Below are 16,250 nucleotides of genomic sequence, written 5' to 3'. Positions count from 1 at the left end.
GTTATTTAATATTTAGGCAGTTGTATGCTGCAGATGGTCTTAAAGCAATAAGGAATTCATGTGTAGCAATGATAATGAAGTTCAAGTTTTTCTTGCGTTATGGAAAGGTAACAACAGCATTAATGTACCTGGTGGTTATTCAGGGAGATGAATTAATAGTCTCACCAGCCTAGATGTTGCTGGGGTAGATTTATTCTCCCTGGGGGAGATATCCATAGGTGTGTGGTCCAATAGCTTAGCCCACTCAAGAAATTTGAAGTCAGATGGGAGGAGCGAGATGATGCAGTAGTTAGAGAGAGAGGCAAGTGATGTGGGAGCACGCAACATGAGAGAGGGAATGGAGGAAGAGAGAGGAGATACGGTTGTGGTGGCAAGTGGAGGGAGAATGTCAAGTGCAGTGAGGGATGAAGGGAGGAGGAGGGGGGGGGACGGCAGAGAAGGAAGTTGAAGGTGGCAAATAGGCGATGGAGGTTGGAGGATTGGGAGGAAGTTAGAGAAGTAGGACTGTTTAGAGCTTAGAACTGTATGAGGTGAAAATAAATATTTTAGTGGAGGAAGTAAGAATGAGATTGCAATGTCATCCAGAGACACTCGTTGTGCAAGAACATTTTTGTAGAAAGAGGGTCAGTTATGTATGTAAGGTTGTGTTGGGGAGCATTAGACTCGGACAGTGACAATCGGGGAGGTGGAGTCTAGGATAGAGGTAATGGTGCTTTTATAAAGGGAGAAAGCTGGTCCTGTCTCCCTTTATAAAAGCACCTGTCTCCCTTTATAAAAGCACCACTGCAGGCCCTGCATCACTGGGCCTGCAGGTATGTGAATGATTTAAGGTGGCCACACATTTTTAGGGTAATATCCGTATCATATTTGAATTGAGCGATACAGCGTTCTCACATGTATAACAAGCAGATGAGTGATCAACACTAAGACCTTGCTAATTGTAAAATCAGGGGGAGCCAGAAGAACTTGTATTTTAGGAGACTTATTGGTTCCTAAATAGCTTTAGTCTTTAAAAGCACAATTTGATACATTGAATTACCCTATGAGAGTTCATGTTCACATTTTTTTTCAAAAATACATAAATTGGAATTAACAGCAGCATTTGATCGCCACAATTCTTTAAAATTAGGGAACCTTTGTTTGTTATTTTTTAATTTTATACTGTATATCTGGTAGGATTTGCATATGATTTACATGTAATAATTTTCATGTTTTTCCCAGCTTGGTACACTGTGTTTTGGATCATTTAGGTTGCTTTCTTGACATCTGGGAGTAATCAGCAGATCAGTTACTAATAGAGGTGTGCCCTTTCCCTAATCCTACTGGGGGATTCCCTGAGGTAGGTCCTCGCCTGTCCAGCTACATATTGTCTGTTATGGTGTTCACACGCTACCTTCCTGGTGCTGTACCTTCTTCCTGGCTCTGCATTAAGGTGATTTCTGTCTCCTGAGCCCTGGATTTTGTATTATGGCCTGATTCCTGTCTCCGCATTTCCGATTGTACTGGTTCCTGAGTCTGACTTCTGATTACAATGATTTCTGACGCAAACTACTCGTTTTGGTTTACGAACACCTTGTCCATCTGCAGCATGCTACTCACAGGGAGCTCCACTACAGCTCCTTTTGGTTCAACATTTCTTCCATCCACAGAGAGCCTCTGGGTCTGTCTCAGTAGTGCCACTGTTCTGAGTGCTCATCTGTTTTGTGTTTTTTTGGACCATTTATTATCACCCTCATTATCTTCTTGCACCCACCTACTGGCAGTTTGCCTATGCTAACCTATAGTGAGGGGGGGTTGCCTATGCTAACCTATAGTGAGGGGGGGCTGCCTATGCTAACCTATAGTGAGGGGGGGTTGCCTATGCTAAACTATAGTGAGGGGGGGCTGCCTATGCTAACCTATAGTGAGGGAGACTGCCTATGCTAACTATAGGAAGGGGGCTGCACAGAGAACACTATAGGGCAGGGCCCTCTTTCCGACTGACCACGATGGGCAGATGCCTGGGGGCCCAGTGGGAAAGGGGGCCCTGGCAGGTCTGCTGTAAAAAAAAAAAACATGTAAAGAAAAAAAAACACAAAACTTACCTTTTGTGGTCACCTGACCGTTTTCAGATCAGGTGGTCAGGTGACGATCCGGCTCTCTCCGTGGGCGTGATGTGTGTGTGTGTATGTATGTATATGTATGTATGTATATGTATATATGTATAGGTATATATGTATAGGTATATATGTATAGGGGTGTATATATATATATATATATATATATATATATATATATATATATTTGGGCCCCGGTGCTCTGCTTTGGGGGCCCATAAAGTTGGTAAGCTGGCCCTGCTATAGGGAGGGGGTTATGGGACCTTTAATTTAATGCTGGGGTGGTTTGGGTCTATAATTGAATGTGTGGCTGGGTGTGGGGAGGAGGGATATCTATTAAATGTAAATATTAATTATTTAATGGCAGAAATAGGTTTATTATTAAATGGGAATACCATTACTTTAATGTTGGGGCTGGAGGAAGGCCTAAGTATTAAATGTGGGTCCTATTGATTTAACACAGGGGCTGGTTGGAATTTTCTAAATGTACCTATTATTTTTCCCAAATAGGGCCCTCAACATTCCAGGACCCAGACAAGCCGCAACTAAAGAAACCTGCAGCCACAGGTGGTAAAAGTGACAAGAACAGGTAGGACAGTCTGTCAAATGTTCTGAGTCTAGTGCAGGCTTGGCTAACCTGTGGCACTCCAGGTGTTGTGAAACTACAAGTCCCAGCATACCCTTCCAGCTATAAGCTGCTATAGGCAAAGCATGCTTGTAGTTTCACAACACCTGAAGTACCACAGGTTAGCCAAGCCTGGTCTAGTGGGACAATCCCAATTTTTTTCTAAGGGGCAGGTCAAGACTGTGCACTCTTTATATACACACTGCATTCTTTATATACTACACTATGGTGCTAGCTGTCCTTTGTGGCCTGACCACTCCCCCTCTAGTGTCTGATCTCGCCTCTATGATGGCTGGCCACACCCCCTCTGGTGGGCCCCTAGAGTTGCAGTCAGGCCCGGCGCTCCCATTAGGCAAGGTTAGGCAATTGCCTAGGGCGCCGGGCTCTGCAGGGCACCTCAAAATAAAATAAAAAATGACTATGGTCATATAAAACTGTGCGGAAATCTACGGGGAGGAGAGGGGGGAAGGGGCTATGAATCTTACCTGCATGAAGCTGCTCCTCTCTGCTCTGTCTCCACCCCTCCGCTCACTGACAGGCAATCACGGCCCGACAGTGTCTGTGAGGGGAGGGGAGAAGACAGAGCAGAGAGGAGCAGCTTCATGCAGGTAAGATAAAGAAAGACATGGGGAGATGGAGCTGAGGGGAGGGAAGCGCAGCGCCAATTTTGACAGGGTACCCACGGTGGGGGGCGTCGATTTTCACACTGTGCCAAGGACCCTAGCACGGCGCTGGTTGCAGTCCCCCGGTGGGCCCTTCATGCCCCAGTCCGACACTGTATCTAACAGTGTATTAATGATGTCAGCAGAAGTAGTTTTCACAACTGACAGGTTATACAGCAGTGATGGCTAACCTGTGACACTCCAGGTGTTGTGAAACTACAAGCCCCAGCATGCTTTGCCAGTAGATAACTAGATGATAGCTGGCAAAGCATGCTGGGGCTTGTAGTTTCACAACACCTAGAGTGTCACAGGTTAGCCATCAATGTTATACAGTGTCTCTGGTTCAGGATTTAAAAAGCTTGCAAGCAGATTTAATCCACATTTATGTGCACCATCAAAGCCTGGCCAGGGAAGAAACAACTATAATATGTATAATATGTTCGTGAAGTAATAATAGTTTGGATTGCCTTTTAAAGTTGCAGTTACCTCCAGTAGATGCTGACTGTTAAATTGGAAACTAAATATTGCATGTTGCATTTTGCTGTTTAATGTGATACTGTGTTTCCCACAATTATATTCACCTCGCACAGGAAGTTAAACTGCATGAAAGGGTTCCTGTAAAATAAGTATACGATTATTTGTGTCATCATTGTGTATTGGGGCATTGGGACCACCTGTCTCTCTGCTGGGGAGTGAGATAAGAAGAAGCTGCTGGAAACGTCTATCAAGTTTAAGAAAACCCATGCAAGGTAAATTCGCACAAACAACATACAAACAGATACATACCCCTTAAGGGGTGTTACATTTCGAGGTTTACTTACACAAACATCTGCAATTTCAATAAGAGTGTGTACATTTTTTTTATATACACCTTATCTATACCAAAAGGAGATTTACCTTTATAGTTATGCGATGTAAGTTTGGCTAGTTAGGTACGTCAAGCCTATAGGATAGATGTATGAAACCTTCTAAAAATTAAAAGTGGAGGTGTTGCCCATAGCAACCAATCTGATTCAAGCTATCATTAATCTAGTACCTTCTAGAAAATGGTTGCTAGAATCTGATTGGTTGCTATAGGCAACACCTCCACTTTTACTTTTTTAGAATGTTTGATACATCTACCTCTCCGTCTTGTTTAGGGAGTAACATGCGTTCCTTTGCAAATCTGTGGATTGTTTTTCCATGTAAAGAAAGAAATAATGGAATAGAAGGTGCACCTCCTCACCTGTGCTCTTCTCCACTCTGGCTAGCTCTTGGGTGTGGGCACAAATGACCAGTCTCCTCGCTCGTGCAGGTTTTACATAGGCGTTGTTGCATGATGGTACAGCACAACCTGCCACTATTCCTGCTAGTGTTCTCTCAGCTGTACTCACCCCTCCTCTGTTGGGGTAACATAAATCATTTGTTTGGGCTCTGACACTTACTTGCTAGTGTTTTCTGAGGCCTGCTTAAGGCTCCTCTGTTGGGGTGACGCTTCATATATTTGGGCTCTAACATTTGCTAGTGTTCATTCAGCCCCTTTAATGGATGCTGCCTCTTGTTCCCGGCAATATGTCTCTGTGTTCACTTAGGTGCTGTGTCTCTCAATCATACCATTATAGTCTGAGGTAATGTGGTATATTTCCCCTCACTGAACTGTCCTCTCTGTAATACAGCCACATTCTGAGGTAATTTCTCCCTCAAGTCTGTCCTATTGGAATCATATTCTCTCTGTTATGATGGACTTTTTGGCCCTTGTGGCAGCAGAACACGTTGTGTCTCCTCTGGGTCCTTGTGTCTACTAACATAAAAAAAAGTGGTGGTTGTTGTTAAACATATATCACTATGGCAGGCTATAAGATTTGTAATTATGATTTCCCTGGTTTGTATCTTCAGGGAGCTATTAATTATTTATAATTCTGCCTTTTCCAGTGTCATGAGACTGCCATAGCACCCACAGTCATATGGCACATGATGTAGTGAGCAGAGAGGTTTTGGTATGCCTTTCTGAGTTCCTTCTCTCCCTGCTGTCTTCACATGCTAAGAGTCTGAATCTGTGACTGGCAGTCAGATTTGGCTGCCCTCCAGAGACATTTTGAAAGAAAATGATTTGTAGGACTACAGTTAAAATAATTAATATAAGATGCATGCTTAAATGTACTTTAATTTTGTATTTAAAGAAAAAAAAAAAAGATTGCTGCTTTAATTTGATTTAGACATTAATTTTATGTTCACTGTTATGACCTATACTCAATTGAAATAGCCCCATTGTGTTAGTTTCACGTTTTGACACATACCCGATGCCCAGAATTGATGAGCTAGTGTAGGACAAAGCGAAGTCAAACCCCAAGTGGAAGCTCTCAGAAACTGGTCTAAACCAGTGTGAAGACTCAGCTGAGAACTTTTCTGGGTCTAGTAGGATACTTTCATTGGTTTATGTGGAATTCTGTCACTAGAGCCACTCTTCTTACTGAGCTCCTTAAAAAGATTTGTCCAGTTAAGTTGGTATGGTTGAAATTGGCCGAGGCTTCCTGGCAAGATCTTCGACTAGCTCTGTGTTCAACACAAGTATTCCAGGCACTGGACTTCAGCAGGAGATTACATCTCCAAACAGATGCATCTGGATTGGGTTTGAATGCTGTGCTCTTGTAGAGGTTGGAAGGGATAGAGAAACCTATCCTTTATCTCAGCTGCAATTTTTTTCTAAGAGAAGAAATACTCCAAGAAGGGACAGGAGTGCTTATAATGGGCCACTGAGGCTCTCAGGTACTACCTCCTGGGAAGAGAATTCATGTTGATCACAGACCATATCCCACTAAAATGGATGCAGAGGAACAAGACGGTGAATGCCCAGGTGAGTCAGTGGTTCTTAGCCCTCCAGCCCTACCATTTTACAGTATATCATAAACCAGGGAGTCTGCACAAAAATGCTGATGCTCTCTTTCGCACAAATGCACTCTCCACATGACTAAGTTTGACAACACTAACGGGAGGGACATGTGACAAAGAGGGTTATTTGCCACACCTCTCCTGCATAGGGACAGGTGAAATCCCAAAGAGACTGCAGATACAGGCTGCACACAGGGTTAAAATCCCACTCATGCTATCATACAGCACACAGGTGCACCACATGGGTGTAATTAGTTTGTCATTTTTTTTTCTGATTAATTAGTGCTTGGGAGGAGAATAAAAGACTGTTTGTTGTGAGTGGGGCAACCAAAGTAAGTTAGTTGGCCAGTGACTAGATAGAAAATGTATGTCTGGAGAGAGACTGGGTCGCAGGGATTTTGAATGGTTATGGGTGTCATATATGCTGAACAAAATACACTGTCCTTTCCATCTGGACAATAAAATTGGACACTTGATTCAGCTCTCCTGGGATGAAGTGGCATATAGATCTTTTAAAATCTAATTTAACATTGTGGGTGAAATATAATCAATTAAACTTTAATACAAGAGATTGCCTACCTGTGTGCCAGCATTGGGTACCTTGACATCTGCTGCAGTCAGGGAGGCCACTCATAGCATTAGCACACGCATAATGAGAAGCCTATTCTTCACATTTCTTGAAATGCTCCTTTAGTGAACATGCACCCAGATTGAATGGCAATGTCCCCTGACTGATTAGGTTTCCCTGGCATAAATCACATGTGCACTAAGTTTCCAAAATCACCCACCCTCTGAAGTAGCACATAGAGGTGCCAAAGAATTGTCATACACAATGCAAACAAAATAACAATCCTACAGAGAGCTGGCAGCATTTTTTGTCCCTATTCAGCAACACCTCTTACTTTATGCACCACACCTCAGTAGTAACCATAATAATACTCTGCTTACATTAAAACATTTGAAAAACACTTTTATTGCATTTGTAAAAACATTTAACCACACTTATTCAGATGACCCTAGTCTGAAGTACAGGTAATTTGGCTACAGGGCAAAACAGACTCTAAGTGCCTGCTTTAGAGTTACACATGCTCAGTAAAACTGACCATAATTTTAAGTTGAACATAACTTGCACTTACAGCTCCCTATGCATGGACAGTTGGCATGCAAGTTATTTACAATAAGGACATACACATGCAAGTACAATGAACTTAATGTAGCTCATTCATAAACCATGAGGGTGTACACACAAATAACCAATCCAAGAGGTTTTCTCACACTCCAGCCAATCAAAGGCAAGCCACTCTGATGGGTTGTTCAGACAGCAACCTTTCATTCACATTACAGCTCCTCTAGGATTAGATTGTCTGCATTTATCATGGTTTTTAAGTTTTTCTCCTTGATTGCACTACTAGTGGATTAATAAAAGACAGAAAAAAATAAAGATATATTCTAGATTTAAGAGTACAATAAATTTGGGAACACAAAGGGATTTGGGTATTTCCAATAAAGAAATTACAGATTTGGTATCTATGTGTTTATTTACTATTAGATTTGTGGAGCTACTTGTTCCAGTAGGTCCTAGCTGACCAGTCATGATTGAGCTTGCAGTTCTAAAAACACTAAAATGCCCAAAGCAGATAGTGGCTGGCACACTTTTTGTCCCAGCCCAGGCTTTAAGCATGAGTACATGTTCCATTGTTCTTTTGAGGAATATATAATTTTGTGGGGTTTTTTTATAAAAAAAAGTAATAATTTATAAAATTATATATATATATATATATATATATATATATATAATTTTAACTTAAAACAGCAGATATCTAGCTTATGAGAAAATCTGGGGTTCATAAAGCCCACGTCCAGATACACTTAAAGCGTATCTTGATGTAACCACAAACTTTAAGTAGCACTTATTTTAAGATGCAGGCAAAATATGCATTGTACAATCAGGCCACAAAATTGCAACCTACTCAAAATCAGGCACCATGTGACTACAACATTACTGGTATACGGATTCACAGTTTGTCATAATGTTTTGTAAGTAGTTATTCTGTGTTGATTTGGAATGCACTACTATTTCCTTTATTACCAATACATTTACTTACTAATATATCTGCCTGAGAAATGTTGAACCAGTATGAAATGATACAATTGAAAGATTAAGGACACATTCATTACCTAGAAATATGAACATTTTTATATTGCCAGGCACTTTCAATAGTATTTTTTATTTCTGTGACAGGAAAGGATGTGGCTAAATAAATTCCAGAAATATATTTATTACAACATATCATACACACATGATGTTTATGGGTGTAAAAAGTACTGTAAACAGCTCTATAAATAGCGAGTTCTCATTTCATTGATTACAAGTAATTAACACTGATGTCATCACTTCAATGGGTAAATTTAACAAGCTGTGAGTTTGAAAAGTGGAGATGTTGCCTACAGCAACCAATCAGATTCTAGCTGTCATTTTGTAGAATGTACTAAATAACTAGAATCTGATTGGTTGCTTTAGGCAACATCTCCACTTTTCAAACCCGCATCCTGATACAATTACCCCCAGGTGTTCATTAGGAAAACTTGTGTATTATAAGGCATACTGGACCTACATTGCTTTTATATGGTCACATAACGTCAATGTGACTTCTAATATCCATATAATTTACAGTAAGGACTGTATAATATCCTATTATACAGGCATAGTGCATTGTTTGACTTGATGGTTACATAAGAAGCAAAAGTAATAAAAATTAAAAAGGAAAAAAAATTGGGAGCCAGCCCAGAGTTATTTAAGGTACCTTACCTGAATCTATGAAGCGAACCTACCGAGTACCAGAGCATTATTTTAATATAAAGAATGATATTTCTTTAATAAAGTTTATTAATTGTGATTTTTCTTCTCCTTTCTAATCAACGGCAATATTAGAAAAAGTTTTTGGAACCCTTTTAGAAATCTGCCTGACTTCTACACTATTTGTATAGGCTGAGGTCGGGGCTGTAGTATAAACACATATATGCATCACACAGCAACCGGCGAACGTATGTCGGCATGCTCTTTGAATCTATTCGCTGTAGTTCCTCAGGGGTCATTTCCAGGTATTCTGTCACCTCTGGACAGGGAGTTACCCGCGGGATGTTGAATCCAATCTGTCCTCCTATAGTAGAGCACACAAACAGATTAGGACCGAGTGCTATAGCTGCAAGATTGCCAATCCACAACATTTTACTGAAAGATTTACTACTAAATTATGGATTTACAGTTAAAAAGAAACTGTACAAGGTAAAAAGAAAACATTGATCACAACCAAAATATAGGTGCTGGACAGAGAAAATACTCACCTTCGCGATCAGCCATGCTATCAAAGAAAGCCCACAGAGGACGATTTTGGGAGTGGAGCCTAATGAAAGCTACATAGTGACTTGTTTCTATACATAAAACAGCATAGAGCTGTAAACGCTGTCTTTGGAACACTGCCTGTCCATTTACATTTTCAGGCACACTCAGTTCTCTTGGTTGGTGGCTGCAGCGCTGTGTGTGAAGATGGACCTGTACAAGGAAATTCTCAAGTAAGAAATTTGCACAACCTATTTTCCAGATGCCCAAAAAAGTAATACTTCTCTTTGGTTCACAACACAATAAGGTAATACCTGCGTGCTGCAGATTGCACAGTACTGTTTTAAGTGTCCAGGAGTGATTCCCGTATCCTCGTAGCAGTCCAGACATTCCAGCACTGCCAGGGACTGACAAATAGAGCACTGACGTGGGGCTTCAGAGAGGAAAACAAACAGTGAAATGTGTCAAATGTCACAGAGTATAAGCTTTTTCTGTATACCAATCCCTTTTCTACCATTATTCTAAACACTGAAAATAAAAAATGTGGCCCATAAAAAGCCCAAGAACAATCCACCCAAGCCCCAATCTTGACCCACGTAAGTTATGCCTCTGATCTAGCCAGCCGCACAAACAACAAGACTACAGGCAGGTATGCTCCACATAGGTGCGGAGAAGCTTTTCATATCTAGGTGTATTTTGTATTCAGTTCTTTTGTATTGGATTGTAGCAGGATATGTATAAAGGAGTTTACAAAAAAATTTAAACTTTGGAAGTGATAATGTATCTTGTACTGATTCAATTATAATGGTATTTAATGCTACATGACCACCTAAGTGACAGAACATTTACATTCACCACTTTAAAACAGATGCAGGATGTTGAGCGGGAGACCAATGAGAAGCCGTAATATTTCCTCGTCTGTGACTGGTCCACCAGCTCCCACCCACCTCTGCAGTGCATCAAAGCCCCAGGAAAAAAACGTGGTTCCCGGGAGAGGAAGGTGCATATTCGTAATAGGTGGTAATGCAGCTTTAAAGTCCCCTGCATGCTCATTTATACTACCCTGTAAGTGTTAAGCAATTTGTATTTTACCTTCAGCATAATCATGGTATTGTTTACAACTAGTGCATGTATATTTATTTACAGGTCACTAAAAATACAAATCACACATAGAGGAGTGTTTGCTGCAGCAGGCTATATAAATTCTGGATCTAAAGTATTTCTAATAGGTCATGTTTTGACAGTGTGTTTATCTATTATTAATTATTTACAAGTGAATGCATCTATTTGTATCCTACCTGTTCCAGCACAGTAAAATCCTCAAAACATGTTATGTTTGTTGGACTTTATGACCAGATTAGAGACACCGTATTCTTTAGAGTATTTTTCCTTCACAAACCACAACACAACATGCACCATATGCATCATATGCTGATGGGAGTAACTTATGTTTAGCAGATACTGCCTGACGTCTCTGGCAAAGGTTAACCTCTGACTCATACGTTTACAGTCTGACTTGTACATAATTCCAGTTCTTTTTAACCTGTAAGTACTTACTGTCTTCTAGGAGATCAGTGATGTCCAGCTGGAGGGTTGGAATAATGGTGGGGAACATCTTGAAGTTCTTACCGTTCCTGGGCATCTGAATTATAAGACAAGAGGGAACCTGACAGAGGACAGACATATTTAATAAGACACATTAAATTTAAGACAAACACTAGGAACACTAAAGAACACAACAGTTTATTATCTACTTTCATCTATCAAGAAAAAGTGTTTATTTGCTATTAAATGATATGTGTTTCTGGTGGCTATGAAGTATATATTTAAGTCCATCAATGGAGCCATAGAGCTAGTATTTTCAATGGAGACACAAACATAATATGTGTGGGGCAAAGCGCTGGGTGTAATGTATGAAGACAATGTAGGGTACAATGTGTAAGTGGAAATGGTGTTGGGGCGGGTCACATTTTTGCCAACTTCTCTTTGGGTGTCAAAATACTTTGTCCTACTGCTGTTTAAGCCACTCTTCAATTCTGTAACACTAACAGATAAAGCAACGTAAGCTGCAGAATTACGTTCTTTTTGTACATGGAAAAAAAATGTCAGCTTTCCCCAGAAATAAAGATTTGTTTTTGCACAGTCCACAAAATGATTCTATTCGTGTAAAAAACAGGTCTTGCATTAGTAAAAGAATTATTCTGTTAAGAATGGAATAAGGTAGGATTGAATTCACAAAACTTGTGCTTGTGAAAAAAAAAAAAAAAAAATCACAGGAAGAAAATTACTTTAACATGAAATTCACAAATGTTTTAAAAGTAGTACAGTTTTATTATATAGTCATGGCCAAAAGTTTTGAAAATGACGAGTATTAGTTTTCACAAAGTTTGCTGCTTCAGTGTTTTTATACTTTATTTGTCAGATGTTGCTATGGTATAATGAAGTAAAATTACAAGCATTTCATAACTGTCAAAGGCTTTTATTGACAATTACATTCAGTTTATTCAAAGAGTCAATATTTGCAGTGTTGACTTTTCTTTATGAAGACCTCTGCAATTCGCCCTGGCATGCTGTCAATCAACTTCTGGGCCACATACTGACTGATGGCCGCCCATTCTTGCCTAATCAATGCTTGGAGTTTGTCAGCATTTGTGGGTTCTTGTTTGTCCACCCACCTCTTGAGGATTGACCACAAGTTCTCAATGGGATAAAGGTCTGGGGAGTTTCCTGGCCATGGCCCCAAAATTTTGATGTTTTGATCCGCGAGACACTTAGTTATCACTTTTGCTTTATGGCAAGGTGCTCCAACATGCTGGAAAAGGCATTGTTCATCACCAAACTGTTCTTGGATGGTTGGGAGAAGTTGCTCTTGGAGGATGTTTTGGTACCATTCTTTATTCATGGCTGTGTTCTTAGGCAAAATGGTGAGCGAGGCCACTCCCTTGGCTGAGAAGCAACCCCACACATGAATGGTCTCAGGGTGCTTTACTGTTGACATGACACAGGACTTATGGTAACGCTTACCTTTCCTTCTCCAGATCAGCAACTTTCCAGATGCCCCAAAACAATCTGAAAGGGGATTCACCAGAGAAAATGACTTTACCCCAGTCCTCAGCAGTTAAATCCCTGTACCTTTAGCAGAATGAGTCTGTCCCAGATGTTTTTCCTGGAGAGAAGTGGCTTCTTTGCTGGCCTTCTTGACACAAGGCCATCCTCCAAAAGTCTTCGCTTCACTGTGTGTGTAGATGCACTCACACCTGCCTGCTGGCATTCCTGAGCAAGCACTGCACTGGTGGTGCCCCGATCCCGCAACAACTTTAGGAGACTGTCCTGGCGCTTGCTGGACGTTTTTGGATGCCCTGAAGCTGTCTTCACAACCTCTTTCCTAGAAGTTCTTGATGATCCAATAAATGGTTGATTTAGGTGCAATCTTACTAGCAGCAATATCCTTGCCTGTAAGCCTTTTTTCTGCAAAGCAATAATGATTGCAGGCGTTTCCTTGGATAACAGAGGAAGAACAATGATTTCAAGCACCACCCTCCTTTTAAAGCTTCCAGTCTGTTTTTCTAACTCAATCAGCATGACATATTGATCTCCAGCCTTGTCTCGTCAAAAATCTCACCTGTGTTAAAGAGAATCACTGACCTGATGTCAGCTGGTCCTTTTGTGGCAGGGTTGAAATGCAGTGGAAATGTTTTTGGACAAAAGTTCATTGCCATGACAAATAGGGATTTTGAAATTAATTGCAATTCATCTGATCACTCTTCATGACATTCTGGAGTATATGCAAATTGCCATCATAAAAACTGAGGCAGCAGACTTTGTGAAAAATAATATTTGAGTCATTCTCAAAACTTTTGGCCATTACAGTACATTTTTAAATGCAGTCTTAAAGTGTCCATCACTTTAATTTGTTTTTGTGAATAATGCATTAAAATATTATTTTACTGTGTGAATTAAAGCTAGAAAAAAAAAAAATGCTCCTAAGAGGTTGTTTATTGTATAGATGCATATTAAATAGGGCTGGAGAAATCCCAGTCACCATGGTGATTAAAAAATGAATTCTAGCAACATGTACTCTGGTGGAAGAGGGATGCACACAACAGCAATTTAATAGCACTGCGTATTACAACTGCTGACAGAGCCCCAAATAAAGATTTACCAGAAACGCCAGAGAACTCACAGCCATGGTTTATATGTGTAAATGAAGTACTAACTGCAGTGAGGCTGGGTAAATACCATACAAAATTTCTGTAGATGCGATATCAGCATGCCGATTCGTGTGTACTCACTAAACACATTTTACATGATTTACCTTCAGATCTGTGCTTTTCATCTGTCACAACCATCAGCTGAAAAGATTGTGACTCTGCACACTTATAGAGATCTACTGGACACTGCTGGTCGGGCTGAACGGTCGTTTATCGTGTGATTGGCCCAATAATTTGCTGAACACACTGTAGTGTGTACCCAGCCTAACGGCATGATGGAACACTCAGCATGCCGGAATAATCACAACCGATTCACTGGGGGCACAGCATGGCAGTGTGTGGTTACAGGCTAGAATTGCCAATGGTTCCTAAGTTTGATATTTCTAAAATTTGCAAGAAAACAAATTTCTCAAATTATGTTGATTTTACTTAATTTCTAAATTTGTTACAAAATAGTCATTTTTAACATCATAAGAAAACATTTGTGAATTCAGCCCATTCTGTTTTCCCTGGCTTTCACTCTGTGGGCATTTTACCTCAGTAAACTTGAGATCTCCAGTAACCATAGACCATTCCAGCAGCTGCTGCACTGAGGGCACATCCACTGACTGCCTCTTTTCCATGAAAATCTGGTAGAATATACAGCCCTGTGGCTTCTTCTTTGGTGTCCTAGATGGCCAGGAATAAAGTTAGTGTAATATGTCAGATTGTACACACTGTTAGGCGATATGACTTACTGGAGAAGAGCAGTTCATGCACTGAAGACTGGACAATGGATTAAAACTTGCCTCAAACAACAATACAGAAACGGAAGTTGCTCAAATTTCCATTTACTTTAAATCTATATTCTTATATTTTAATCCAATCTCTCTTTCTCCTTTTCAATTCTATTTGTTTTAATAATATTCTTATTTTTCATTTCCATTCAGTATTTTAATATTTTCCAGATGTAACTGACAAAAAAGGGTCTCACTCGACTAAGGACCGTTCCTTACAGTTCATTGTACTTTTTAATCCTTGACCCAGCCTAAGTATATACACCACAGCATCGGTGTATCGTTTGTATTGTTATTTTCTTATTAGTTACATTTTGCCCTTGCTATTACCTGCAATTTTGCATGTATTAGAAATATAAAAACAGTTGCCAAGTTGTGTTAGCCAAGGTAATTACCATTTGTCTCAAATATGCATGTTATGAGGTGTGGCATTGATCTGGGCTGTTAGTAATCAGAGCTATGTCTGAGTGACTTAGCTGGCAGCCCAAGTTCATTTTCTATATCAACAGGTAATTAGGTTAGAACTTCCAGATGATGTACTATAATGTGTCTCCACAGACGTATACTGGCTGAAATAGCATTGGGAAATGTATTAATATGCATCAATATAAGTGTTATTGTATCAAAAATGTATCACTTAGATTGTGTAATGCCGCAAATACAATGTGTCAAATATCTAAAATGTGTCATGCAAGCCTGAAGGGTCATTCCCTGATGTAATATTCTAGCCCTTGGTTAAGTGTATCCAGCCAAATAGTTAATTCAGTCAAGCCATTCCATTGTATAATCAAGGTAGCAACAGTTAAATTATTTAAGTGTCCACTGATGGACCTGCTGAAAGGTGGAGGATTGGGACATCTTGACTCTATACTCCCTGTGTAGACAGCCAGGAATATAAGGAGAGCAGAATGCCAATAGATTAATTCTATCTTGGAGCATCCTGGTGTACAAGACATCAGCACAATGGAATCTGAGACAGGCATTGCAGTGCCGCCAGAGGAATCCCTACCAGGACAGAGTCTGTGTGAGCCAGTATTCCAGGCTGGGTGACATAGAAACTGTCAAAATGGTAGCAGTAATACTGTGGGAGGAGAAGACTCTGAAGGATACTGTGATACTGTTACTGCAAGAGGCTATTGGAGGGTACACGCTACCATTTATCCTGTACCTTGTGAACATGTTATGGTGTTGTGCTGTCATAATCAAGCCGTATTTTGGATATATTTTGGTCTGCCCAAATGAGTTGAATCCCACGGAGTGTAACCACCATCCCAGCTAAGGGTGGTTTCCTCACAGTAATACACAAATATCAAAGCAATATCTAAAGTTGTGTATGTTCATTTCACATATAGTGTTTCTCTATGTTTGCTCATAGTTTGGATGTATTCACCATGTTTATTAGACATGTCTGATGTACATATCAAATGTATACTAATGTGAATGAATATTTTGGTACATACATCAGTAACATTATACCCTTAGAACAGCAGCGATACAGGTCTGTACAGGTATTACGCATACTGCGCTGCTAACAGCATTATCAAGAGCAAACAATTGTGTCCAGCATGATCTGTGATTTAAGTGTGTGCAGGATAAAGTCCCGAACAGAAACGAAGCACGTTAAGTTTAAAAGCTGTTCTGTAACTCAACATTCACATGTACTGCTTTTACA

General features: G+C 40.2%; 1 protein-coding gene and 1 long non-coding RNA gene across 3 annotated transcripts in view; one reads left to right on the top strand and one right to left on the bottom strand.

The window, feature by feature from the left end:
• The first annotated feature begins 3,295 nt into the window (after positions 1–3,295).
• On the top strand, positions 3,296–10,905 carry LOC142158463 (uncharacterized). Of its 2 annotated transcripts, XR_012692781.1 has the most exons (4): positions 3,296–3,329; positions 3,974–4,132; positions 10,460–10,656; positions 10,738–10,905. It is a non-coding gene; the product is annotated as an uncharacterized LOC142158463 (long non-coding RNA). The 2 variants fall into 2 exon arrangements; XR_012692780.1 differs by having other exon boundaries at positions 10,460–10,905.
• The window catches only part of LOC142158437 (ubiquitin carboxyl-terminal hydrolase CYLD-like), a 35,475-nt gene continuing 27,273 nt past the window's right edge, over positions 8,049–16,250 (bottom strand). The window contains exons 12-16 of the mRNA XM_075212389.1: positions 14,339–14,471; positions 11,149–11,257; positions 9,906–10,024; positions 9,597–9,804; positions 8,049–9,412 (exon numbers count right to left, since the gene is read on the bottom strand). Of these exons, the coding sequence (XP_075068490.1) occupies positions 9,228–9,412; positions 9,597–9,804; positions 9,906–10,024; positions 11,149–11,257; positions 14,339–14,471 (754 nt within the window). The 3' untranslated portion in view covers positions 8,049–9,227. The remainder of the gene's footprint in view (positions 9,413–9,596; positions 9,805–9,905; positions 10,025–11,148; positions 11,258–14,338; positions 14,472–16,250) is intronic.

The sequence above is a fragment of the Mixophyes fleayi genome, chromosome 1 (genome assembly GCF_038048845.1).
Source record: "Mixophyes fleayi isolate aMixFle1 chromosome 1, aMixFle1.hap1, whole genome shotgun sequence".
Taxonomy (NCBI): domain Eukaryota; kingdom Metazoa; phylum Chordata; class Amphibia; order Anura; family Limnodynastidae; genus Mixophyes; species Mixophyes fleayi.
Note: the sequence above shows the minus strand (reverse complement) of the source record. Positions and strands in the feature narration are given on the sequence as shown.